The sequence below is a fragment of the Sminthopsis crassicaudata genome, chromosome X (genome assembly GCF_048593235.1).
Source record: "Sminthopsis crassicaudata isolate SCR6 chromosome X, ASM4859323v1, whole genome shotgun sequence".
NCBI classification, from domain to species: Eukaryota; Metazoa; Chordata; class Mammalia; order Dasyuromorphia; family Dasyuridae; genus Sminthopsis; species Sminthopsis crassicaudata.
In genome coordinates, this window is record NC_133623.1 from 72,937,141 (window position 1) to 72,963,310 (window position 26,170).

Below are 26,170 nucleotides of genomic sequence, written 5' to 3' on the forward strand. Positions count from 1 at the left end.
GGGATATACGAAGAGATGCTAACATGAATGTATTTCTTTTCAGAGCAGGACACTCAAGGTTGAGGTTGATCTTCTGGTCTGGTCAGTTTTGCTGAACTGACTTTTTGTTGTTCGATCTTGTCTGACTCTTTGTGGCCCCATTTTGGAGTTTTCTTGGCAAAGACACTGGAGTGGTTTGCTATTTACTTCTCCAGCTCATTCTACAGATGAGGCAACTGAGGCAAACAGGGTGAAGTGTGACTTACCCAGGGTCACACAGTTACTAGATGACCAAAATCACATTTAAACTCAGAAAGATGAATCTTCCTGACTTCAGACCTGGCACTAGAGCACCACCTAGCTACCCAAATTAATACTTGGTCTCTTTCTAGTTCACTGTTAGAGTGTTAAAAGGACAGCTGACAATGAGGCACTGAATCAGCATAATTTTCCTTCCTTCCTTCCTTCCTTCCTTCCTTCCTTCCTTCCTTCCTTCCTTCCTTCCTTCCTTCCTTCCTTCCCTCCCTCCCTCCCTCCCTCCCTCCCTTCCTCCCTCCCTCCCTTCCTTCCTTCCTCTCTTGCTTCCTTCCTTCCTTCCTTCCTTCTTCTCTCCCTCCCTCCCTTCCTGCCTTCCTTTCTTGTTTTCTTTCTTTCTCCCTCCCTCTCACTCTTTCTTTCTTTCTCTCTCACTCTTTCTTTCTTTCTCTCAACTCCTCCGCCCAGGGGTTGCTTGAATTTATTTGCTTGATATATAATGATCCTGGTACAAAGTGAAAGCTAGCCAATATTAAGCGAATAAAAAAGACTGACAGAAAAATCATAACAGCTTGATAGAAATTAGTGTTAACACAAACAGAAAAGTAATCTTAATATTTTTTTTTGCCAGCAAACAAATGAATGTAGCAGACAGAATGTTAAGAAGGCTTTATAGAACAATAATAGTCCATTACATTCATATAGCTTATGTTCCTCATCTGATCGTATTTTAGTTACCGTAACTTCTCTTCAGATTAAAAAAAATTACTATGCTATGCTGTTTTCTATAACTCAAAACTATTTTATGGTACAAAATCAAATAATGGCTAACAATTCACAACAATGCAATAGGTAGAGAACACAACCACATCAAGAGGTGCTAAAAATACTCAACATTCTAGGGAATAAAGATGACCAAGTTAGCATATTTTTCTTTTCTTTTTTTAACTTTCAATAGTATTTTATTTTTTCAAATATATATAAGATAGTTTTCAACATTCATTTTTGTCAGACTTTGTGTTTTGAATTTTTTTCCATCTCTTCCTTTCCTCCTCCCTTCCCAAGGGGGCAAGCAATCCAATATAAGTTAGACATGTACAATCCTTTTAAACATATTTCCATATTTGTCATATTGTGCAAGAAAAATTAGACCGAAAGGGTAAAAGTCCACAAGAAGGAAAAAGTAAACAAATAAACAAACAAAAAAAGGTGAAAATACTTTGTTTCTATCCACATAGTTCTCTTTCTGGATGAGGATAATATTTTCTATCCCAAGGTTATTGAATTGTCTTGATTCATTGTTGAGAAGAGCCACATCCATCAGAATTGATCATCATATAGTCTTCTTGTTCACTTATAGAACTTTATTCCTTACACCCAGCCATTCTGGAGAGCAATCTGGAACTATGCTCAAAAAATTATCAAACTGTGCATACCCTTTGACCCAGCAGTGCTACTACTGGGCTTATATCCCAAAGAGATCTTAAAGGAGGGAAAGGGACCTGTATGTGCAAAAATGTTTGTGGCAGCCCTTTGTGTACTGGCCAGAAACTGGAACCTGGCCCATCAATTGGAGAACGGCTAAATAAAATATGGCATGTAAATATTATGGAATATTATTGTTCTGTAAGAAATGACCACAGGATGATTTCAGAAAGGCCTGGAGAGACTTACATGAACTGATACCATCTGGGAGGGGGGGGGGAAGGAGGGGAAAAATTAGAACAAAAGATTTTGCAATTGTCAATGCTGGAAAATTACCCATGCATATACCTCATAAATAAAAAGCTATAATAAAAAAAATAATAATTAAAAGAGGAAAGGGATTTTTAACTAAAAAGGATTGGGAAAATTAGGAAACAGTATTCATCCATTGTATGAAGGCAAAGACCCTAAATGTCACATAGCTAAGGTTAGATAGGAAGGAATTAAGGTTTTTCTTGGCATTAAGTTTTTTTTTTTTTTTTTTTTTTGTTGTTGTTGTTGTTGTTGTTTTCTTTTCATTTATTTTTCTTTTTTTTTCTTTAGAATTTTTTTCACAGTATATATGCATGAGTAATTTTTTTATAATATTATCCCTTGTATTCATTTTTCCAAATTATCCCCCCCTCCGTCCACTCCCTCCCCCCATGACAGGCAATCCCATACATTTTACATGTGTTACAGTATAACCTAGATACAATACATGTGTGTAAATACCACTTTCTTGTTACACATTAATTATTAGCTTCCGAAGGTATAAGTAACCTGGGCAGACAGATATTAGTGCTAACAATTTACATTCACTTCCCAGTGTTCCTTCTCTGGGTGTAGCTACCTCTGTCCATCATTGATCCACTGGAAGTGAGTTGGATCTTCTTTATGTTGAAGATTTCCACTTCCATCAGAATACATCCTCATACAGTGTTGAAGTGTACAGAGATCTTCTGGTTCTATTCATTTCACTCAGCATCAGTTGATGTAAGTCTCTCTTGGCATTAAGTTTAATGTGCTTTCTACTAAACTACTCAGCTTCTCACACAGAGATATCCAATAAATATAGGCAACTAAGGGGCAGCTAGGTGGCGCAGTGGATAGAGCACCAACCCTGAATTCAGGAGGACCTGAGTTCAAATCTAATCTCAGATACTTAACACTTCTTAGCTGTGTGACCCTGGGCAAGTCACTTAACCCCAGCCTCAGGGAGAAAAAAATATATATAGGCAACGTCATTTATATTGTAATAATGCCACTACTAATAAAAAGGTATTAATTAATACTAACTGTTTTAAAATTTTAACAGAGGGAATTACATGAAACTGTGTAGGACATCAGATGCCTATGATTACACTAACAAAAAATAAAATGCCTACCTGAAAAAATACTGCCTAAAACAATATCAGATATGCTTTAAAATAATAAAATCAAAATGAATTCTGAATTGAATACAAAATAAGAACTATATTCCATTATATGCATAACATGACATGTAGCCATTCCCCAACTGATGGGCATCCACTGAATTTCTAGTTCATTGATACTACCTACGAAAGAGCCAGCATAATTTTCTTCTTTTTTCTTCTTATTTTCCCTAGTTACTTGTAAAACAAGTTTTGTTTTAAGCTATACATGTACATTCATTTTTAAAAACATGTTTTCTTGATGCTGAGTGAAATGAGCAGGACCAGGAGATCATTATATACTTCAATAACAATACTATATGATGATCAATTCTGATGGACGTGGCCCTCTTCAACAATGAGATGAACCCAATCAGCTCCAATAGAGCAGTAATGAACTGAACCAGCTACACCCAGCAAAAGAACTCTGGGAGATGACTGTGATCCACTACATAGAATTTCCAATCCCCCTATTTTTGTCCGCCTGCATTTTTTTATTTCCTTCACAGGCTAATTGTACACTATTTCAAAGTCCGATTCTTTTTGTACAGGAAAACAACTGTTTGGACATGTAGACATATATTGTATTTAATTTATACTTTCACATATTGAACATGTATTGGTCAACCTGCCATCTTGGGGGGGGGGTGGAGGAGGGGGAAAATTAGAACAAAAGGTTTGACAATTGTCAATGCTGTAAAATTACCCATGTATCTATCTGGTAAATAAAAATTATTACAAAAATTATATATATATATATATATATATATATATATATATATATATATATATATATATATATATATATATATATATATATATGTTTTCTTATGAATTATGTTAGGAAGGAAAAGTTAGAACAAAAGGAAAAAACCATGAGAGGAAAAAAGAAGAAAAAGAAAAAAGGTGAACATAGCATGTGTTGATTTACATGCAGTTTCCATAGTTGTTTCTCTTACAATGTTAAAAGGAAAGCTGACAGTGAATCACTGAGTCATCGTGACGAGGATGGTATTTTCTAGCTAACGCTTAGTAGGATTGCTTTGGATCACTGGACCGCTGAGAATAATCAAGTCTATCATAGTTGATCATCAGAGTCTTACTGTTTGTTACGTTGTACAATTCAGTGAGTATCTACTCAATTTCTCGTTTCTTGCCACTACAAAAAGAGCCGGCATAATTTTCAATAAAGGGATGGCACTCTGGGAAGGCAGGTTCAGATCGCCACTTACTTATATCAATGACAATTATTTTCAATGTGAAGAACTAAGGAAAAGTATGGAAAAAAGACCCCAACTTCTGTGCTACTTTTGGAGGCTGGGATCTGGGTTGGGAATGGGGAGGGCCTAAGAGATAGAAGTACCTGGGGGTCCTGAAATGGTTGTCTCCCCAGTTTCCAGTTAATGACTGAGCCCTCCCTGCACAGCCTTGACTGTGTTATGGGGGAAACAATAGCCTGGGAACAGCTAGACCCTGACCTTTGGAAACTGGTTGGGGAGCCAGTTCTCACAGAGAATATTAGACACAGAACAAATAAGGTCTAAAGGGTCTTGGTAGTGATGGCGGGGGATCACTGGGGCTAGCAGAGAGGAACAGAGAAATTCCTTGGAAATGGTGATACCTGAGCTGGGTCTTGAAAGCTAAGTAGGAACCATGGAGACTGAGTGCAGGTAGAATCACATTATTTTCACCTTTCTTTGGGGAGGTTCTTTCTCATAGTTTCTCCCTTTTTAATTTTATTATATTTTTTAACTTTTTGCTAAGCACTTGGGGTTAAGTGACTTGCCCAGGGTCACACAGCTAGGAAATGTTAAGTGTCTGAGGTCAGATTTGAACTCGGATCTTCCTGACTTCAGGGCTGGTGCTCTATCCACTGCACCACCTAGCGGCCCCCTTTCCCTTTAGTTCTGATTTTTCTTCCACAACAGGACTAATATGGAAATATGTTTTAAATGATTGTATGTATCTGTGTAACCTATATCAGATTGGTATCTTAGGGAGGGAAAGGAGAGAGGGAGAAAAATTTGGAACTCAAAATCTTACTAAAATGTATGTTTAAAACTATTTGTACATGTAATTGGGAAAAATAAAATACCAATAGTATTTATAAGTAATGTTGGGGTAAATACAGAGAAGGCAAGAATGGTGAAGGATCCAGGCATGGACCCCACTCAGTCAGCTTCTGGATGTCTAAAGAGTTGTGATGTGACAGAAGGATGAGCTTGCTCTGCTGGGTCCGGGAAGGCGGAATCAGGAGCAAGAGGGAGCAGTTACAAAGAGGTGAACAGAAGGCTCTTGGGAAGGAAAACGCTTTCTCGCTGGACTTGTCCAAACATGAAATTCATGGGGAAGTCAATGGGGTCCCTTCACCAGAGACCTCTAAGCAGCGGCTGGTGGTGCATTTGTGGGCATTCCTGGCATGGTGTCTGTCCCTTCTCACCCCATGGCCTCCCCGCAAGAGGTGGTTCATCAGGGTTGTCATCACAAGGGGCAAGATACCCTTGATGAGGAACACCTACCCTGCTGGTAGGATCCAGTGAACTCTGATTAGGTCTTTAGTAACCAAAGGCCGCTGGTGCCCTGCTGGTGACTGGGAATGGGGGTGTGGGGAAGTAGACTATTGTCTGAGGAACCTTTCCTTCTTTGGCCTATAACTAATGAGCTGTGGGAAGGCTCTGCTGCTCTTCAGGCTTCTTCCTCATCGTAGAGTTTCTCTCCTTTGGACTTCTAGGCCAGTGCAGTAAGGAGCATTTCTCTCTTGGCCCATGGTGGTGTCTTACAGCATCCAGCTTTTTAAACTGTGCTTTGTGGTCCCACGTGGGGTCTTGTAATTGGAAGATCATGAAATGATGATTTATTGTCAGTAAATATCTGATTTGCTTATCTAGTTTATATCCCTGGGGTTATGCACAACTTCTTGCGTGGAAAGGGGTGGTGAGTGGAAAAAATTTCAGAAACCTTGGATAGCAGAGGTGCATGGAAGTAGGAGCCGGGTTGACTGCGGTGAAAGCCAAGCTTTCCTGAACCAGTGATAGCTGGCTCCCGCTTTCTGGCTTCCTTTTCTCAGCGAGCTTGATAAATGGATGTTTCCGACCTTGGTTACCTTGTGGGTTAAGAATTCCAGATTGGGGGATTTAGGGCACCAGTTGACTAAAGGAAAGTCTCTTCACCAGCAGTTTCTTGGAGGAGAAAAAGGACTAGCACTAAGAGGGCCATTGTTTTATAGCTGGCACACAAAAACAACGTCACTGCTAGGTGAAAGACCTTGGCAGCCCACCCCCATGACTGCCGTGACTTGCAGGCCTGAGGTGAATGGGAAATAGTACTCTATAGAATGTTTCCTGTATTTTTCTATGAGCCTTTTTGGTGTTTCATGCACTTTCTGCAAAGAAAGAAAGCACTAGCTGGCTCCCTCTGATGGCTGTCTTGCATAAAGTGGTCACCATCACCACCACCACCCACCTTGAGAGATCTGGGACCCATAAGAAGGGAAGGCCTAAACTTAAAGAGTTTTTCCTGGAGCATTCATGAGCCAAAGAGAACTTGAAGTACCTTGGCAAGGATCGTTTGAGACCCTTCCCCCGCCGCTGACCTCAGACCCCACTTGCCCAGCCAGTCCATTGGCCTCCTCAAGGACAGGCCTTACATTCAGCATTTGGAGGCCTTCAAATCTAGCCCCCAGCCTGGCTTCTCAGGTCCGGCCGGCTCTGCTTCATCCACTTCTGCAGTTAAGCCTTCCATAGCTCCACTCTCCCCATCCCAGGTTTCGGTATCTTGCTGCTAGGCATGAAAAATTAAGTGGGAGTTTGAGGGGAGTTTTGCCAAAGCTAAAGGCAACACAGAGCCTATGATCAAATGCTTCCCCCACATTTTACAAGGTACTGTAAACACCCCACAAAAAGGAAAAGTCTTAACCGACCATCCTTCGGCAGGTTCTCTAGTTCTGGAACCCTAAACCCCTAAGGCTGTGATGGGGAAGGGAGAACGGGGGCCTTGCAGAGACCGGCTCGTTTGGGGGCTCTGGGCCGGACAGCCCACCTGTTGGACCCTGCCAGGAATGGACTCTTCCCTTCCTTTCTTCGAGCTTCAGATCTGAGTGAAACTTCCCCAGGCCCAAATGATTTGGGCCCTCTTTCTTCCACGATCTGGTATTTCCTCAAATAAGCCAGTCATTACAATTTAAACTTCTTGAAGAACAAGGTGGGGGGGGTTAGGGGGGTTGGGGGGGGGCTTCCACTTTCAGGAAAGGTCGCCGTGGCCTACTAGAAGACTTCCAAAAGGTGTTTTCTTGTTGATGAGGAGACGCTGGGGGCCGGACTCGCTGGCACTGCTAGGTAAGGCTTACAGAATTTCAAGGCCCAGTCTAGGAACAGCAACATCCACACGTGTGGCGCCAATCTGTAAGGGCAGAGGGCAGGAATGATTTCTATTCGGCTTTACATCCCTCGGGCTGGTAAGTTAGGTAGGACAGCCTAGCAGCCTGGGGTTACTGCTCGATTTAGCCCGAGCCCCCCGCACTGAGTGGGGGGGTCGGGGCTGCCGATCTGACGAGGCTGGAGTTATAATTCCAGGAGCCCCTTCTGCCCAGCATCATCTGGCATGGAGCGGGGCTGGAAGTTTTAGTCTGCTTGTAGCACCGTACCTTGTGCTGGAAAGTGCAAGGAGAAAGGCCTTTTTTCCATGGGCTTTCACCCCGTTCCCTCCCCTCTCCCCGTCCAGGAGCGCTTTCCATTCTTGCTGCTCAAGAACGAGACCAAGTCTCTTGGCTGGCAGGTGGGGAGCTGTGCTTAATGTCTATCCAGAATCACTCAAATTCCACATTTGGAATGCCACTTCCTTCTCTAGCTCATTTACAAAGTAGGAACTGAGGTAAATGGTTAAGTGACTAGTCCAGGGTCATACAGCTGGTGTCTCAGGCCAGATTTGAACTAACAAAATTGAGCCTTTTTGACTCCAGGCCTGGAATTTTATCTACTGTGTCACCAAGTTGACTGTGCAGAGGCAGGAAACCCCATCATTCCTGGGAACAGTGGCTATTTCCTGCCCCTCCCCTCCTTCGGCCTAATCTATTAGCCATAGGGCCCTTCAGAGATGTAACCTGTCAGCAGCCTCTGCTTTGGTTCTTAATTAACTGTCTTAATTTTCTATTTGTATCCTTTATGTTCCACACATAGTAAGTGCTTAATACTTTTTCATTCATTCATTCATTCACTTGTGAGCAAGAAGCATGCTCGTGAAAAGTGCTCAGTGGAACCCTTCCTCAGGGGAACAGCTCAGATTGTCTCCACTGAGGGAGGTCACCAGCATGGTTGGCAAGGACTGGGAAGGGCGCCCCTTATTCTCAGTAAGTTGGGATGGAGAGATTTTCCTGTGCAGCTGACATTGTTGGCCCAGGCTGAGGAAGGGGTTCTTTCTCCAATGCTTTTGTGTGAAGAACCTTCCCCCTCTTTGGCTGATGATAATGAACTGTTTTCTACCCTAATCTATAGAACACTCATCCAGGCTGTGGTGTGGATAGCCACAAGGTAGGGACATGGGGCACGTGGAGTGGGGTGGGAGTGGAAAGGGCACCGTGCCCATCCCAGAGACTGATACGGGCCATCTCTTCCCTTTCGTCCAGGATTACCCCATCTTTCTGAAGATTTGAACAGATCCCCCTTCTTGATGCCTACAGGATAGAATCCTGCATCATGGCATTAAAGAGTCTCCATGATGATTTGGTTCCAAATCACCTTTCCAGTTTTCTATTTCCCGTGCTCCCTTTCACTCACCTCCTCCTCCGGAAGCTCACTTGCTCCCCATCGAGTCTCTGAATCCTTATCCCTACGTGTTCTAATCTTAGCCATCCTCCAGCTTAAAGTGCTTTTGACTGGGAAGTCTTCTGAACACTTGCCTGCTCCCCTTCCTTTGAGCCCTTCTAAACCGACCCTAAACACACACTGCCCTATTTCTGGAGTGGTGCCTTTGAGCGAATCCCATTTCCCTGGGCAGACTGGCAGCTCCCGGAGAAGCCAGGGCTTCCTGCTTCCATTTCCCCAAAAGTGCTGGGAAGAGGCTCCTGGAAGGGATGTTGCCCAAGCCCCTGACTGGATTCATGAACTGAAGCTCAGAGAGGAAGAGATTTCTCGGGAGACTGACATTACTGAATATCTCTGTGCACTCGGCCCAGTGCTTAGCCGTGGAGTCAGGAACAGGGAGATGACAGGCCCCTGGTTCTGCTCATTAAGAGACACAGCAGAGAATCAGTACTAGATCCAGTACTAGATGGCAAGTGGAAATGTCCCATATAAGGATCTCCTGAACCGGGTGTGACCTCAGCAAGAGGCAAGGGGGGGGGGGAAGAAGGGGCGCTGGAGACAGCTTCAGAGAGGCAAAAAGAAATCCTTCCTTGGGGGAATGTGAGGAAAATAAGCATCCTGAACTTAGAGGAGAGCTTCTTCTGGATCTTGCTGGCCTTTTGGCAACAAAAGGAACTTTTATTTGATCAAGATCTAGCTCCGAAACTGAGGAAAAAGTATCATAGCAAAAAGAGGAGCCCAGTCTAACTTGTGCCTGCCCCTAAATGTAGTATCTTAGCAGGTCCCCATTCTGGTTCCCTCTCCCAGAGCAAACAACACAAAGGGGAAGTGAGCAGGGGAAGTTTGCATAGCAAAGCAGCTAGTTACATTATCCCCAGCTATCCTGGACATATCCCAGACTCCACCCTGTTCTTTTCGGTCATTGTGTGCTCAGTTCCAAGTTATACTAGAATCAGACCCCATGGATTTGAAGGTTTTGCCTTCAAGATGTACCTTCTCCTCACATGGCCCCTTAGAAGCCATCCTTGTCGACTCCCCCCTCTTCCCCTTCCACAGGTAGGATAACTGCGGTGTGCAGTGACCCATCTAAAGCCCAACAGCTAGCTAGCAGAACCGGGACTGGCAGCTAGATGTTCTGGGTAGCAGTGCAACCCTCATCCTTAAAGGCTAGACGCTCCCTCGGAGCTGGGCCCCACAATTTGAGTGACCCAAACAAAGCACCGTACTTTCTCTTTGGAGAGCGGAGGTAGAGCAAGGGAACGTGCGTTTTCTACCTCTGGGTCTTTGGAGAGTTTGTGAGTGGGGGAAGAAAAAGCACATGGTTATTTCAAAAAAACGTATTTTATTGTTCAAAATAGCACAAACAACATAGCACTAGGGTAATATTGAGTCACAGGGGGAGGGGTTCTCTACAATGGAAGATAGAACAGCTGTTCTTAAAAAAAAAAAGCAAGAAATTAAAGGGGTGGGTGGTAGAAGATGAAGAAAAACAGATGGCAGGACCAGGCGAATGGAATCTAAGAGACTAAACAGTAAAGTCGTCCACAGTGAAATATACTATAATACAAAAGAAGAGGCCCTGCAGTTTTGTAGGGTCCAATAGCAGAGGGGTGAAGAGGGTACCGCGGGTGAGCAGGGAAAAGGATCTCGGTCGCTACCTCTCCAGACTGGCCCAAGAACTGAGGAGAGGCTCTAGCCAGGTCCTCAAGGCTGGCTGTTTGTTTGGAAATTCTTTTGTACAGCATTTTGAAAAGTGCTCGTTTTGCCAATGCAGGTTTGGGGCACCGGGGAGCTTGGCCCCCCACGGCCACCCTGCCTTATTACATTGAGTTCAGCTCCTGACTCACTGGCTCTACTCTTCAGGAGAGCAGGTGGGTGAAGCTGGAGAGCAAGGCCTACAAATTCATGGAATCTGTAGGCCGGAGCTGCTGGCTTTGAGAAAGAGCACCCCCATCCCCCTCCGATCGCCAAACTTCAACCTCTTCCGAACCAAGTTTCCATTCTGCCCTTTCAAGTCCCCTGCTCCCCCAAAAACAAAAGTTTGGGGGAGGGGGAAAGGAAAGGGGAAGGGCCTCTCTTGGAAACTGGCAGCTGTCTACTCTCAGCTCCATCTATACCAGAAACCCTTCCTGTTTGGACTGGCCCTAGCCGACCAGGGAAGGGCCTACCGGGAGCTCAAACATAAAAGGATGGGGGGTGGGGTGGGGGACAAGGGAGGCAGCATATTCCAACATTACCTTTCTCGAAAACCAACCTGATGGTTCACTTATTGCCCAAGCGGCAAGCGTGATAAACTTGAAAGGATCTGGGTTCTTTATGTGCCTAAGTTGTTATTGCCTCCTTCCTCCCAATTAACCTGACATACCCTCTTCCTTCAGGGGAATTGGGCCAGCAGAAGATAAGGGACCGGCAACATGCAAAAAGTGTTTGCGGTCAAGAGAAACCAAAGTATTTAAAGCCTGTCTCTGCTGGCGCTACCCAGGGCTGCCATTCTCTTCTCATCCTGGCCAGTTTAACCCCCCTCCCGCCTCCCCCCACCCAGAACATCCCTGCCAAGACTGATGCTAAATTGGGAGGAAAAAAAAGTAATCCATTTTGTACATTGCTAAAAGATACCCCCCCCCCAAAGGGAAAAAAAGCCCCACGTACTATAAGATTGTAATAAAAATGAGCTTCATTTTTCTTCAACTTTTCACTTAAAAAAAATTATGATAGTTTCCCCCCCCCCTCCCCTGACCCTAACTTGTCTGGGGCTACCTCGCCCTAAGTGTGGCGTTACAAAGCATCTTCTAGACCAAGCCATGCTGCCCGTGCCAGCCCCTGCTCTGTGCAGGAGTGCGTGTGGGGGGTGTAGCAGATTGTGATGCCAGGGTCCTGGGGAATCAGGCTCGGGGGGAACAGGGATGAGGGGAGGTTAAGGAACCTGGGTGCTGCAAACTAAAAAGATAAAAATGACAAAAGATGCCCATGGGGTTGCCTAAGTCCGACTTTGGAGGAAGGGGTGGGAGGGGAGGAAGGCTGGCTAAGCGCCCACTGCCCGGTGGTTTCCTTTGATTTTCTGGCGGCTGAAGTCCTCCTCTTCCTCCTCCTCCTCCATTCCCACACCTGTCTCCTCTGCAACCCCAGGGAAAACCAAGAATAAAGAAATGGTTGTTTTAAAAAGGAATTTTAAATTTCTCTCTCAAAGGTCACGAATATGGGACAAGCGTAAAACCTACACGGGACCCCTGCTGTGAAAAGCTTTCATGGGTAGAGGGAGACTGCCAAAGGGTCCCCCACCGTTGTCATCCTCCTCCCCTCTACCACCCACACTGTCTCTGAAGTTTGGTACTGCATGCAAAATCCAGGACAGGGGTCCGGGGTGGGAAGGCCTCTCCTCCTCTTTCTCAAGCTAACCTTTTCCCCTCCCCAACCCAATATTTTAAAATGTGCTTTCTTCATAATAATTTGTCCTCCCCACCCTTTCAAAAAACCAAACCAAACCAAACCAAAACAACGTGGAGAACAAGAAAACTGGGCAGAGGGAGGCTCCAAAGGTTTGGGGGTAAAGGGTGGGGGAGTGGAGGAGGAGGGGAAGTTGAACAAGGCGCAGCAGGTGGTATCTTGGAAGCAGAGCAGGGGGCTGGGGAGAGGGTCGGCATTCACTGGCCATCTGCCTTGGATTTCTTTGGAGCAGATTTCCTTGGGAGAAGGGAAAGAAGGGTCAGGATAGGCTCCCACTCTTTCTCCTCTTAGATTTTCAAGACCCCGGTGGCAGGAAGTGTTAGGCTGGGCGGTGGGCACTAGTATCCGGCATCTTTCCCACCTACACTATCCATCTCTCTTCCCCCCAAGTCTCCCAGAGCCACCGTCGGGAGGCCCCACTTACATTTCTGGTGATGACAAGGGCCGCTTGCTGGCAGGCTTGGAGCTGGAACTCTCCTTGCTAGATTCTACAACGGGAGACAAGGACAGAAAGGAGAGGGTGAACGGGAATGGCAAGGCGAGGCGGCTCAGCTCGCCACACGGGCAAACCGGGGCTCGAGGGAGATACGAGTGGGACGGCGGTTCTCAAACCTGTTCAACTCCACAATTTTTACTTTCCCATAAAAATGCCATGTGCTGATATCCCAACTCCCTCATCAGAGCCCACGGCCCCTTCTTCAAGCTCTCCACTCGGGGCTCCAGTTGTGAATCACCTTGGATCAACATATGTTACATTCGCACACATATTAACAATCAACAACCTTCTCAGCCCCAACTCCCCCCCCTTCCTCCAATGTCCCCTTCGTGAGACCAGGAGCTCACGGGAAGGGATTACCTCTACTCTGTCTCTCCCAACCCTAGAATAGGGTTCTGGGATAAGAAGACCCCCTCCCAGCCCCGCGTTACGGTATAATCTATGACCCATAGAGCACAAACCTCTTTGTCTCTTTGCTCAACCTCCTGCCAGAGGTGTCCTTCAAAACCCTACCCAGGTGCCCCCGATTCCCCTCTCATGTACACTTCTTACCTTGCAACCACCTGACTTGGGTGGCAGGGCCGTAGCCCTTCTCATTGCGGGCAGCAATTCGGAAGATGATGGCGGGCTTGGTGGTATAGTCTATGTGGGCATTGGAGAGGCTGGAGGACTGCACCAAGCAGGATGGGTTGGGCCCACAATAGACCCGCATGAAGGCCAACTGAGCTGGGGCTGAGCTTTTCGGTTCACCTGCCTGGGAGCTCTGGATGGCTAGGTATACTGAGTACTCAATGATCTTGCCCGAGGTCACTGAGGGTGGCTCCCAGGTGAGGTGTGCACCATCTGGACTCTTACGAGGGCAAAGGGGAAAGTGAGAAAGAGAGAGGTTAAAATCTCAAACACAGGCCCAGGGCTACCCCCGTCAGCCTGAAATGCCACTAGGCAAAAAAGAAGGAACAAGCTGTAAGCAGAGACCCAAAGTTTAAGACAGATGGGAGCCCTGAACCACAGCTACGTCCCTCTTCCCCCGCTGCCGTCACTGCCTCCTGCTAACCCACAGCAAGAATGTCAGTGCTCTGCCTCACTTTACAAGTAGGGAAACTGAGGCTTAAAAATAAGACGACAACTTGCAGTAACTGATCAGGAGGACCAGTAACACCAGCAAGATTGTGTCTGAAGTCTAGGTCTCACACACCATACTGCTTCCACAGCCACATTCTGGTCAGACAAACATGCTTCATGTTTCCCCCTCCCCCCCCCTTCTTCACCCTGGAGCCGAGACACTCGCAACCCCCAGCTCAACACTACCCACCTTTGTTCAACATAAGCCTTCCCCCCTTTGGGCTTTGTATGGAGGACTCTGCACAAAAAAGGGTGAGGACGAGCTGAATGAAAGGGGCCCTGTAGGTTACGTTCAGACTCGGGTCAACACTCACTTTACTGATTTTAATGGCACAGGGAGCCCCGGGAAAGCCAGGCAGACAAGTCTTAAAGGCTGAGATTTCACTGAAGGGCCCCCGGCCACAGGCATTGATGCCCGCCACTCGGAACTTGTAGGCTGTGCCTGGCTGCAGCTCTTGCTTCTTTAGTTGGTTGTAGTCAGGGATAGTGCCCGAGTCATCCTGGTAAGGGACAGGAAAAGATAAAAAAACTATAGCCAAGGTTACCTCACTGGCTTCCCACCAAGGATCCTTCTATGGGCTTGGGGGAAGGGAGAGAAGGGGCAGAGGAAAAAAAGCTGACAAGTCAATACAAAGACCTACAAACTGTTGTTACAGTTAAGGGAATGACCCCCCCCCTCCCCCCCCAAAGAACTAGCAAGAAGTGGCATGGATAGGAACGTGACCCCGGAACGGGAAAGAGCCAGCGCTGACTGTACCAGGCCTAGGCCTGAGGTTGGAGGGGGTACTCACGTCACTCGGGGCATCATCTGGGGGCAGGAAATAGTGCATCACCATCATGTTGGTGCCTTTGATGACCCCAACATCGAACCACTGGTTTTCTTTCTTGGCTGTGGCTTTCATAGGTGGGGGCAAGGGGTCAGGTTTCTAGAGAAGACAAGGGATCAAGTCAATGTTAAGGACATGTGGAAGAGTTGTATTCCCTCAAGGACCAACGCACCCAACTCACCCCCACTGGTGACTCGAAGCCATTAGCTACCTCAGCCAGGGCAGTAGCTGCCTGGAGCTTCGCTGGACTAGCCACCACTGGCTGAGGAGCCACAAATGTGTTAGATGGAGCCAAACCTGGGAAAACAAAGTATCTGATGAAAGAGGTCTCAAGGAGACCTGGCTCTCACATCCTGCGCCCTGCACCTTCTTCTACGGCAGCTATTCCGGCCCCCGGGAGGGACCTTTGCCACTGACAGGCTTGCACACACTTTCAGGCTGTCGCCTTCTTCCTGAAATGAGTTATCTTCTCCTGAGAACTGTGAAGAAGACTTTGAGAGAAGCCTGGAGACGAATCTTGAATCCAGGCCTTTTCCCTCTAAATCACTCGATCCCATACAGACAAACACTTAAGGCCGGCTGCCTCCAGGGGCTTTGTCTGCTCCCCGAGGAAAGGGCCGAGAAGCACCTTAGGTCTGAAGGTAAAGGCAGGGAGTGGGTTGGGGGGGGGCGGGGGACGGGAGGGCGAAGAGCTTGTCAGCAGGCAACATGAACTGTGTGTTCCCCGAGGATTGGAAAGGCTCCCAGAGTGACCCCCACATCGCTCCTGGCCAACACTCCGTTCGGGTGGCGGAGGCACCCACTTACTCTCTGTTGCTGTGGAAGGCAGAAGGGCCACGGTGCTGGTGACAGCACTGGCTAGGTCACTGAGGCCATTACTTTCCGTGGCTGGGTCATTGAGGCTGTCAGCTGGGGCCAGAGCCTCGGTAGGCAGGTGGTGGTGGTGGTGGTGGTGGTGGTGCACCTGAGCCTGAGCCTGAGCCTCCTGCAATTGTTGCTGCTGCTGCACCAAAGCAGCCAGTTCCTGCTGGGTCAGCACGATGGGGATGGAAGTAGGCTGCCCCTCCTGGCCCTCAGCTGTCAAGTGCCCCAGCTCTGCCTGTGCCACTGCGGCAGCATCCGATGTGTCCATTGGCTCGCCAGCACCTGCTCCAGGGCCAGAGGAAGCACCAATCAGAGCTCTAGTCTGTTCAGTCTAATGACAATAGACCTGACTCCTCGGTGGCTGTTATCACCCTTGGTCCCTGACCTCCCCCAGTTACCAGGCATTCCAGTTCCACTCACCACCAAATGAAAGGACAACGCAAAACGGTGTGGGTGGCAGAGGATCCTATGCCCCATACCGTCCTCATTTCTTGCCGTTTTGTCGGCACCAACTAGGGCTCTGGGCCAAGTGGCCTAGCTTCCGGACTGTCCTTGGCAACCTCCTCATTCTATATTCAAGACTGCTCCCCCTTCAAAGCTTTACCCACACTTGGCCTCCCACCACCCACCCACCCATTCCCCTGAAACATGAGCAAAAGGAGCTCAAAGAACTTAAGATCTCTCCAGGAGGTTAGCTCTGAGTAGCAGCCTGCCATAGCACTGGCTCCGATAATTAACAGAGACGGCAGCATCCTCATACTGCTGTGGGCGGCTCTAGGGATCGTTTCTACCCAGAACCCCTTTGTTGAGAAAAAACTTACCCATGACGGCCTGCTGAGCTGCCTGGAGTACAGCCTGGATGGCCAGGGCCTGGGCTTCCTCAGTAGCTGCTGCCTGGGCTGCGGCCTCAGCTGCTGCCGTCACTGCCAGTTCCTCCGGGGTGAGGCCTGTAACCATAAGGGTCGTAGTGCCAGCCTGAGCTTCAGCCATCAGCTCTTGGGGCAGGGACAATTGGTCCACTTCAGGCTGTGGCTGCGGCTGGACCATAACGGCCGTCACTACGGCTGAGCTGGCAGCCTCCTGGCCCGAGGAGGGCTCCCCAGGTCCACTCATGTCCACCGCTGCCTGTAGATCGGGACTGTGAGTGGCTGACGGGCCCTCGGTCTGCTCTCCTCCAGGAGCAGAGGAAGGCTGTAAGAGCTGCTGCGGAGCTTCCGTCTCAGCTGGGATCTCTTCTAAGGGCTGGAGGATGTCTGTGGCCGAGAGGGCCACCTCTTGCGCGTCTGTGCCAGTCACAGCCACTGCTATTGTGGCTGAGACAGACGTTTCTGTAGCCATGGCATCGGGAGGCATCTCCGTCATCGATGAGATGTTCTGCAAGGTTAGGGAGGCCTTGGTTAGAGGGAGGCGGATGAAAAGCAACAGTTGCAAACCGTTTCTTCCCTAAGGTTTTCCTTAGGAATGTTCAAATGATATGCTTTTGAGGGGGTGGGGGTGGGGGGGGGTGCAAAAGCTGCCAGGGTGACCTATTGAAAGAATCTTGCTACAGATAAAAGGGCTGAGGCCACAAGTTCTAGTTCCAAGATTGTGCTCATTTTCCGTAACCATAGTAACCCCTCCGCCTCAACAATCCTGCCTCCTCGTAGCTAATCAGGTTGTGTACAGCTGCTGGAGAGAGGAGAGGGGACTCGGGAAATAAAGACAACTTTGCTGCCTATTAGTGGCTTCCTCGAGCTGGTGGGCATGGCTGGGCGATCTGCCCCCTTCTCCCTTCCACCCGTTTCCTGGCAAGACGATGGCACGGGTGTGTCACACCCTACCTTCCATGCCCAGGGGAAGAGAGCACTAAGCTCCACACCGGGGAGCCCAAGGCACCCCCAGGGCTACATGGTGCTGGGGCCAAGTCAGCTTCACCATGTGCTAACTGGTCATTCCAGAGACACCTGAGGCCCAAACCCCCAAATCACAGCCGGGAGCACCTCCCTTGGGTGCGGGCCAAGAAGAGGGAGTCTATCCATGTGGTCAGCGGGGGCTTCTGGAGACGGAATGGGAAAGGGCAGGGGGATGTATGCTAGGAAAGCCAGGCCAGGCCAGGCCAGCTCCTGGCCCGCACTAAGGTTTTCCCCTCTGTTTGCCAGCCGGGCTGCTCGATCCCACCCCAATATTCTGCCCGAGACCACGGAAGCCCAACCTAGCCACAAGTACACTGCTTTTCCCCGAAGGACAAAACATTAGGACTTTGGCCAGAGCCCTCCGGTTTGGAAAGGAAAGGAATCCGCTGTAAAGGCCGTAATGGCTTCTCACCGGCACTGAAGGACCAGGAACTGGCGTGGACTGTGTCACAGTAGTCACAGCGCGGGTCTGAGTGGAAGAAACTGTTGTGGTGATGGTGCCGGAGCTGGTGGTGCTCATGCTCTCTCCTTGCATGTTCTCCGGTTCCCCTGGATTGCCTGCGGCTGGCGGTGGGTCTAGGGGAAGGGAAAACAGGTAGCTTTGGAATGAAAGCCGTGCTGGGCTGGGCTACACTGGGCCCTCCCACTTCTCCACAGACTGGAGAAGTGGGACCAGAGGTGCAGGGTCCAAGGGAAGAAGCTTGAATTAGAAGTAAGGTTCTGTGACCTTAAGACCTTTTTCTGGTTTCCTCATCTGCAAAGTAATCAACATCTCTCACCCAATTTACCACAAAGTTAGCTTAAGATGTGATCTTCTTCGGGGACCAAGTGCCTAGAAAATCCAAGTTTTCTTCCCCCGGGGAGTTCCCACTCCCAAAACTCCTGTTCTAAAGTCAAGGTTGGGGCCTGAACAAAAGGATCACTTGCCTCTAAACTCACCTTGGTTTGAGCTCATATTTGAGGTGACAGTGGTGGCCGTATGTGTGGTGCCTGTCTCATGGGTTTCACAGGGGGGGTTGGAACACACCCTCTGCCCTGGGGAAGGGGCTGGTGCTGCTGCAGAATCTAAGGCTGCCTCCAGGGTCTTCTGGGAGGGGCTGGCCCCAGAGGGTGGGACACCAAAGTTGACTGTCATGGTGGTGCCAGTGGAGGTGGTCTGGCGAGTCTCACAATGAGGGCTAGCAGGTATCTGCTGCCCGGGCTGACTGGAGCCTACATTGGAGGTGGCAGTGGTGGCCGTATGTGTGGTACCAGTCTCGTGGGTCTCACAGGGTGGGTTGGAGCACACCTGCTGGAGAGTGCCTGCATTCGAGGTAGTGGCTGTGTTGGTGGTACCAGTCTCATGCGTTTCACAAGGTGGGTTGGAACAGGCGGAAGCAGCCAGGAAAAGCACCTCTGTGGCTTTCACAGTCATAGTGGTGCTGGTGGAACTGGTCTGATGTGTTTGGCATGAGGGCTTTGTGGGCCCCTGTACCCCACTGGCCTCCCCAGCGCCCATGTTGGACCGGGCTGTAGTCGGGGTGTTTGTTGTATGGGTATGCTGTACCTCGGACTGCCGGCTGACGAAGGCTAGCTGCCCTAAGCCTGCGCCGGTACGGCCCCCACTAGCTGAGCTGCTCTGAGGTGCCGGCCCCACAGAACCTGTGGTGCCGGTGCCAGGCTCACAGGGTGGATTGGGGCAAAGCCGGGGAGCGACTGGGCATGGTCTCTCTGTAGCTTTCACAGTCATGGTGGTGCTGGTTGCGCTGGTCTGATGGGTTTGGCATGGAACCTTGGCGGGAGCCTGTGCTCCCTCGGGCTCCCCAGTGCCCATATTAGAGCGGGCTGTGGTGGGGGTGTTGGTTGTGTGAGTGTGATGTGTCTCACGCTGCTGGCTGGCAGTTGCTGGCTGCCCTGAGCCCATGTTGGACATGGCAGTAGTGGCAGTGCTGGTGGTTCCTGTCTCATGGGTCTCACACGGGGGGTTTGTACACACACGCTGCCCAGTCATGTTGGATGTGGCGGTGGTGGCCGTGTTGGTGGTACCCGTCTCATGGGTCTCACACGGGGGGTTGGAGCATACTCGTTGCCCAGCCACGGTGGATGCAGCTCTATTGGCGGTACCTGCTTCCTGGGGCTGCCCTGGGGGGTTGGAGTACATATGCTGCCCGGCCATACTAGAGGTGGCTGTGTTGGTGGTACCTGTCTCATGGGTCTCACAAGGGGGGTTGGAGCACACAATCTGCCCTGCCCCTAGCAGTGTGGGGATGGTTAGGTTGGCACTGACCACAGTAGGAGTGTTGGTGGTGCCTGTCTCATGGATCTCACAGGGGGGATTTGAACAGACCCGCACCACGCTGCCATTCTGTGGACCCACTGCTGAAGTCACCAATGAGGCACCTGCTTCCTGCCTGTCACAAACAAACTGGACCTGGGTTGGCTGCTGGAGGCCCCCAAGGTTTGCTACCACAGTTGTAGTGGCTGTATTAGTAGTGCCCGTCTCATGGGTCTCGCAGGGGGGGTTGGAGCACACTAGTGTCACGGTGCCGGGCTGCACATCGCCCTGGCCTGATTCAGCGATTGTGACTGTGGCTGTGGGCTGCTCTGTTGTAGGTGAGGCCAAGATGGAGACAGGGAGGTCATGCACTGGCTGGGCCTCCACTCCACTGGGTGTGGTAATCAGCGTCACTTGAGTGGGCTGAGAGACAGGCTAGGAAAAAACAGAAGCATAAACTGCCCTAGTCTATCAAGTTTCTTCTCCCATGCCATCACACCCTTCTCTTCCCATCCTCCCAGAATCTCTCCATCTTGGCTCAGCTCTGAGGCTGGGGCGGTCTCCCGAGTTTCTGTAGTGATACACAGCGCTGACACGTGCAGTGGATCAAGCAGTGATCAGGAAGAAAGCCAACCCCAGCCTTCAGGCTAATTTGGGAATCCAATTTCTGAAGCCCAGGAAGTAGTGGTGGGCACACAGTGAGGCAGGGAGAAGAAAGTGGAGAAATGAAGTCACTCACTCACACAAACACAGAAGTCACGTGTTCCTCCCGCACCCAATCCAGGAGACAATACCCCACTTTCTAGGGAAACGGTGCAAGAGTTTTCTCCCTTCACCTGACTTAAACCTTAGGACACGAGCTTGGGTGGAAGATAATCGAAGAGGCAGCTAAGACCAAGGATTTGCCCAGGGTCAAGAGGGGAGAACTCGGCTCTCCCGCCATTCGGTCTGGCCCGTTCACCGCGCTACCGTAGAGCTCGGTTCTGTGGTGGCGTGACTGGCTCAAGGCCATGGAAGAAGGGCCTACCTGCATGGTAATGGTGGGGGTGGTGAGCCCTCCTGCCGCCGTCAGAGTGGTCTGGGCAGCTGACACGGTAATGGCCGTAGGATTGATCACTTGGCTCGAAAGGGTGGCGATCGTCCCTAGGGTGGTGATGGGAGTAGCTAGGGAGGCGTTGGTGTTATGGCCGCCTGCTCCAGCGAGGCTGGTGGACACCGTTCCAGTCACAGTGCCGAGGGTTGTGACTCCTGGAGTGAAGGAGAAACGAGATGAGACGGGGACGTTTCTTCCCGGATAGCGTTGCCGGGCTGCCCGCTTGGCTCCCCGCCCCACTCCCACTGCAGGAGCCGAAGAGGTCCCCGTTCTCTTTTTAACTACAGCTACGGCTAGTCCGGTAGGTCTCGTTCTGGCGAGGACGTAATTCGGATGGCGGGTATGGGGAGAAAATACCTGTAAGTCTGAAGTCAAGACTGACAGGAATTTAGAAGGGAAAACAGTTCCCGGGGCGATTCCGCCACGGTAAACACACTGTGCGGGACAGGAAACGGCAAGAGCAAAATGCAAGACGCAAGAAACTCCCCGTGAGTAGAATGTGAAGGCACTATATTGGGATGGGAGGCTTGGTGGTACCCTGATGGGAGGATAGCTGGGTCCCATGCCTGCTTCTATACCTAGATCACTTCCGTGCCAGTCTCCCCCTTTCCCCTCCTGTGAGGTAGCAGGAAGATCAGATCAGGAGATTGGCAAGGCCTGCCAATCGCTCAACCTCCTGCCTACTAGACATACCTGTGGTGCCCTTCACCACCAGGGTAGTGACAGTTGGCTTAACAGCAGATACCGTGACGGGAGTGACAAGCCGCACCCCACCCATGGGAACTGTTCGGAGGATGGTGCCTGGCTGTCCAGGGGCCCCCTTCAGCACCACCTGTAACACCAAAGGTTAGAGAGCTAAACGATCCTTGGCCAATACTATAGGATGCTCCACAAAGGAAGCTAGAACTTCGAAGACATATTCCCGAAGGGTGGGGAGAGAGCATTGTTCTACTTAAATCAGTATGATGCCAGTGGCGTGGCAGGCCCGTCTCACCTGGGTTACACCCTGCTGCCCGTGTCCAGTAGCAATTTTGGGGACAGCAGTGATGATTTTGGCAGGTGTGCCCGTGCCCGACGTCATGACCTTTGTGGTAATGATGGTGATGGGGGATTTGATCCCAGGGCTGCTGGTCACACCTGGAAGGATGGGGGAGAAAAAGAAAGCCCAGTGTCTGGTCAGACTGGTAGAAAACAACTGTTAAGCTCCCTCCAAACCCACCTCCAGCCCAGTGTGCAGCAGATGGTGCTTTATTCTATTACCTTCCACCCCTCCAAGTGTCCTAAAAGGAAGTCACAGCTACCCCAGCCACCTCCCCCCCCTAAAGCTTGAAAAAAAAAGAAAAAGGGAAAATAAGAGAACTCCAAACTGCCCCATTTGCTCTCTCCAGCCTCGTAATCCAGTTACTCACCAGCCTGGACCTTATACCCCGACTCAGAATTCAGCCCATTGGGGGACACCCAGGATGTTGTGTCGGGTGACTTTTGGAGAGTAATTGTATTCGGGTACATATCGCGCGGCCCCTGCCCGACGCCCCTACCCGTCGCTCCGGACTGGGTGATGATAGCCGACATGGGGATGGTTTTGATGATGGTGGTAGTGCCCGGTTTGGTGGTGTTGGGGGAGACGCTGCTGATGCCCAAGATGGTGGGTTTGGTTCCAGTTCCGCTAGCTTGAGTGGTGGTGATGATGGTGGTAGGCTTGCCATCTGCTGACGTTACCAGCTTCAGAATGGTACCCGCTGGCAGGGGTCCTTTGGTCTGAGAGGAAGGGCATTAGCAGATTGGAGGAGAGAAGTGGAAAGAGGAAATAACATTTCAGCCAGGCTTCGGGGAGGGGGGGGAGGGGTAGGGAACAGGACAGCTCCATCACCTGACAGAACTGAGCATCAGAATCTTTCCTGCCACTTTTAAAGTTGAAAATCTCTATACATATGTATATAATCTCTAGACATATCTATATGCATACACGTATGCATGCACGTGCACCTTCCCTAGCTCCAAACCTCTTTCGGCTACGAGTGACATATGTAATTGGCACGGGTAAGCAATGACGGCCCAGGCCACTCGCTCCTATCCTTTTCTCTCGCTTCAAATGAGATCACATTTGTAAAGGGCTTGGCAAACCTTCAGGCGGTCTAAAACGCTAGCTGTTCCTGCTACTGCTCCGAGCTGACAGCCTGGCCTGGTTCGTTTGGGGAAGAAACAAGTTTCATTGTCCTTTGCCCTCCCGTGGCACTCAGCATCCAGCCCCGGCAGCCTCGTATCTTCCCTAAGCAGAGTCCGAAGCAGACGCCTGCCTCCTCCTAGTCCTTGCCTCTTGCTGCCCCACTCCCCCCACCATTTCCACAGCAAACACTCCAATCTTGATAATCAATCCTAGTAAAAGAAATCACCTCTAAGTCTCTTGTAGCCATTAGGGAAACGGCACAAATCTGGAAAAGTACCTGTTCTGATCCGCTGCAAAATTACTTTTCTATGAATGAACGCATCCCCGCCATTGCTATCCCCAGGATGAGTGGCTTACCTGGATGATCTGAGTCACAGGGCCAGTAGAAGCCTGGCCTGTGACCGCTGAGGTCTGAACCGGTTTGGTCTGAACAACTGACATCACTTTGCCCAGATTAGAAATCTGTAAAGGGAAGACGAGAGAGATTTTGGACGTGGCCAATCTGGGCGTCTGTTTCGTGTATACGTATTTTTGTTAAATTTCCTGGAATGCACCTTCAAAGTCCCAGCTAGCTACTGTCAGGCTGCCCCAGGTCCTGAGAAGCATGTATTGAGCTCAACTGGGGACTCAGTCTGGACACTGCCCAGTGAAACTTGCTACTCACCAGTGCACTGCCCCCCGGGACAGAGATGGGGCTTTTCACCAGAGTGATGGTTTTAGTGACCCCACCAACCACAGTGGTCACCACCTGGGCTTGTTGAGCCACAGTCACAGTGCCCGACTTGTGAACAGTGATGATGGGGCGGGTGGGAGTGTTGGCAGCTGATGACACTGATGTGCCCACTTGAGCTGCTGCCGTTTTCAACATCCGGGTGGCAGGGTTGCTCACCTGAGGCAGAAAGAAGTAAGAGCATGAAGCACTGATTTCAGGAATCCCCAGAGGTAATACCTGAGTCGACTCAAAAAAAATAGAAAATTAAAATCAAGAGCCTCAGATGTTATTGTGCTGTAAGAGCCCTCAATTTTAGCTTTCGTGGCTAATTCACAGTGAAATACTTTGGGATAGAAGGAAGGCAATCAAGTGCTCATGGCCACCATACTCTGGGGTATGCTGTTCAGTCTAGGACTCCCCGAATCCTGGGGAAGGACTAGTTAAGCTCCTCCACAGGGTGCACACTCCCGTACCCCCGGTTCGGAAACTCTCCCAGAACTCGGGTCACAAACGTTCTTCTACTCGTTAAAACCTACTGTTCTCATTCAAAACTCAGAGAACAAGTGTGGGGGTTCCCACTTGCTTTTCCCAAGTAGAGGCTGACCGCGATACCTGGAACACGTTACTTCCATCCAGAAGGAGCAGACACAAGGTTTTTGGTCTTCACAGGTAGACAGACAAGTGCTTACCATGACAGGGGAGGAGGCCACTTTCACTGTGGCTGGAAGGGTAGTGGTTCCAGGAGACACAGCTACTGTTTTAACAATGGTGGTCCCTGCGGGAACACTCAGTACTGTGGGAGCCGAGGAAGGAGGGATCTTTTGGGTGGCTGCAGCTGCAGCTGCCAATGCCGCCATACCGCTCATCTGAGGATTGCTGCCAATCACCTAGCAGCAGAAAGGAAGACCTGGCTTGGGCCTGAATCCTGAACTCAAGCTGTCCCCGTGCGTCTATGCACATACAAACTAATGCCAACTGGCTTTGCCTTCTGGGCCCGTGTGCTTGGGGCCTACAGGATACTCACCTATATCTCAGTGGGCTCTCGGCTAAAAGAGCAATCTCACCATTTCCTTCTCCTTCCTCCCCTCAGCACAACGGGGACAAGGGGAGGGGCCCAATGAGCTGCATCCTGACAGCTCTGCAACCTCCTCCTGACTCTAAAGTAACATACTTCCAACTTTCTCTGGCTACAGGATCTTTAATCATCCAACTCCCTGGTGACATTCTCAAGGACCATGCAATAAGATACAAGCTATTTGTCCCAAGGCCCACAAAGGCTTTTTAGTTTCCATTCGTGTTCCCCTCCAAGGGCACGAGCCATTCGCCCCAAACCCCAGAAAGACTCTTAGTTTCTACATGTGTTTTCCTTCAAGGGCAACGGAGGATTTCCCTCCGGTATCCTTTCACAGAAAAGCCAAGCGGGCATCAACTCACTGTCCCCTGGGCACTCTGTGTCGGCACAACCATTCGGACACCAGCAGGCAGCGAAGTCACAGTAACTGGAGCTTTCCCGGGTTGGCTGGCTGGTCGAACGGTGACCAGGGGAGTTCCTGCTGTAGCTTGGGGACCAGTCACTTTGAGAACAGTAGGGACACCTGCCAATAAAGGGGGAGCATGCCCACTGCGTGACTGCAGAGCAGAGGCTCTTCCTCTCGTCACTGCAGGCTAACCCACCCCAAGCAAGCTGTGGCCTGTGTCACTGCCCCCTGGGATGGCTAACATTCCAGGCCACTGTTCCTAACGGGGTGCCTGATTCTGCTTGTGCCGTTCTCAGCCTGGAATCACTCTGGGGACGGAGACTGTACCGTTTCCTCCTTCCACACAACGCACACTGACTAAGTGACTCATCCTCTGGTAAGACTACAAGTTTCAGGTGCCCAGAGGCAGGTCTCCCTCAGACCACTCCCTTGCTCTCCCCAACCAGGCAGAGGCCAGCTCAACATGTGGCCATATGGCTCACCTTGAGTCCGACCTGTGGTGGGCACAGGGATGGGGCTGCCAGGCACTGTCGGCAAGACCTGGATGGTGGTGGTGGTGGTGGGGGGGTTTGCAGCTGCCTGTGGGAGCAGCGTAATGCCAACCTGGGCCAGTGGCTGCACGGCAGGGGCTGCTGCAGCTGGGGCAGGGCTCTTGGGGGGATTGATAGGCACAGATGGAACTGGGTTGGCTGCAGGCGAGGTGGCGGCGGCAGCAGCAGGAATGTCATACTTCTGGAGCTGCAGGAGATAGCTGTCAGCTGTTGGCACCGCTCCCCAGCTCACCTCTAGGGAGTTGGTGTTGGCTCGGACCAGCTGCACCCGGGATGGGGCAGGAGGCTTCTCTGTAAACGCAAACACACCAGAAGGGAGTGAGGCAGGAGCTGCCGTCTGTGCCCACGGGGCTGCCTAA

At 50.1% G+C, this 26,170-nt stretch overlaps 1 protein-coding gene across 6 annotated transcripts in view; it reads right to left on the reverse strand.

Moving 5' to 3' along the window:
* Positions 1 to 10,233: 10,233 nt before the first annotated feature.
* Positions 10,234 to 26,170, reverse strand: part of HCFC1 (host cell factor C1) — a 28,541-nt gene continuing 12,604 nt past the window's right edge. For 2 of the 6 annotated variants that reach the window (XM_074276921.1, XM_074276917.1), the window contains exons 8-26: positions 25,743 to 26,102; positions 25,217 to 25,377; positions 24,472 to 24,669; positions 23,735 to 23,959; positions 23,428 to 23,532; positions 22,313 to 22,661; positions 21,898 to 22,040; positions 21,597 to 21,735; positions 20,838 to 21,058; positions 18,496 to 20,245; positions 17,969 to 18,132; positions 16,486 to 17,038; positions 15,608 to 15,946; positions 14,982 to 15,097; positions 14,765 to 14,899; positions 14,288 to 14,473; positions 13,404 to 13,701; positions 12,780 to 12,843; positions 10,234 to 12,592 (exon numbers count right to left, since the gene is read on the reverse strand). In XM_074276921.1, coding sequence (XP_074133022.1) covers positions 12,553 to 12,592; positions 12,780 to 12,843; positions 13,404 to 13,701; positions 14,288 to 14,473; positions 14,765 to 14,899; positions 14,982 to 15,097; positions 15,608 to 15,946; positions 16,486 to 17,038; positions 17,969 to 18,132; positions 18,496 to 20,245; positions 20,838 to 21,058; positions 21,597 to 21,735; positions 21,898 to 22,040; positions 22,313 to 22,661; positions 23,428 to 23,532; positions 23,735 to 23,959; positions 24,472 to 24,669; positions 25,217 to 25,377; positions 25,743 to 26,102 — 5,546 coding nt within the window. In that variant the 3' untranslated portion in view covers positions 10,234 to 12,552. Of the gene's footprint in view, positions 12,593 to 12,779; positions 12,844 to 13,403; positions 13,702 to 14,287; positions 14,474 to 14,764; positions 14,900 to 14,981; positions 15,098 to 15,607; positions 15,947 to 16,485; positions 17,039 to 17,968; positions 18,133 to 18,495; positions 20,246 to 20,837; positions 21,059 to 21,596; positions 21,736 to 21,897; positions 22,041 to 22,312; positions 22,662 to 23,427; positions 23,533 to 23,734; positions 24,020 to 24,471; positions 24,670 to 25,216; positions 25,378 to 25,742; positions 26,103 to 26,170 lie in introns of all 6 variants that reach the window. The other 4 variants (XM_074276922.1, XM_074276919.1, XM_074276918.1 and 1 more) reach the window with 4 other exon arrangements.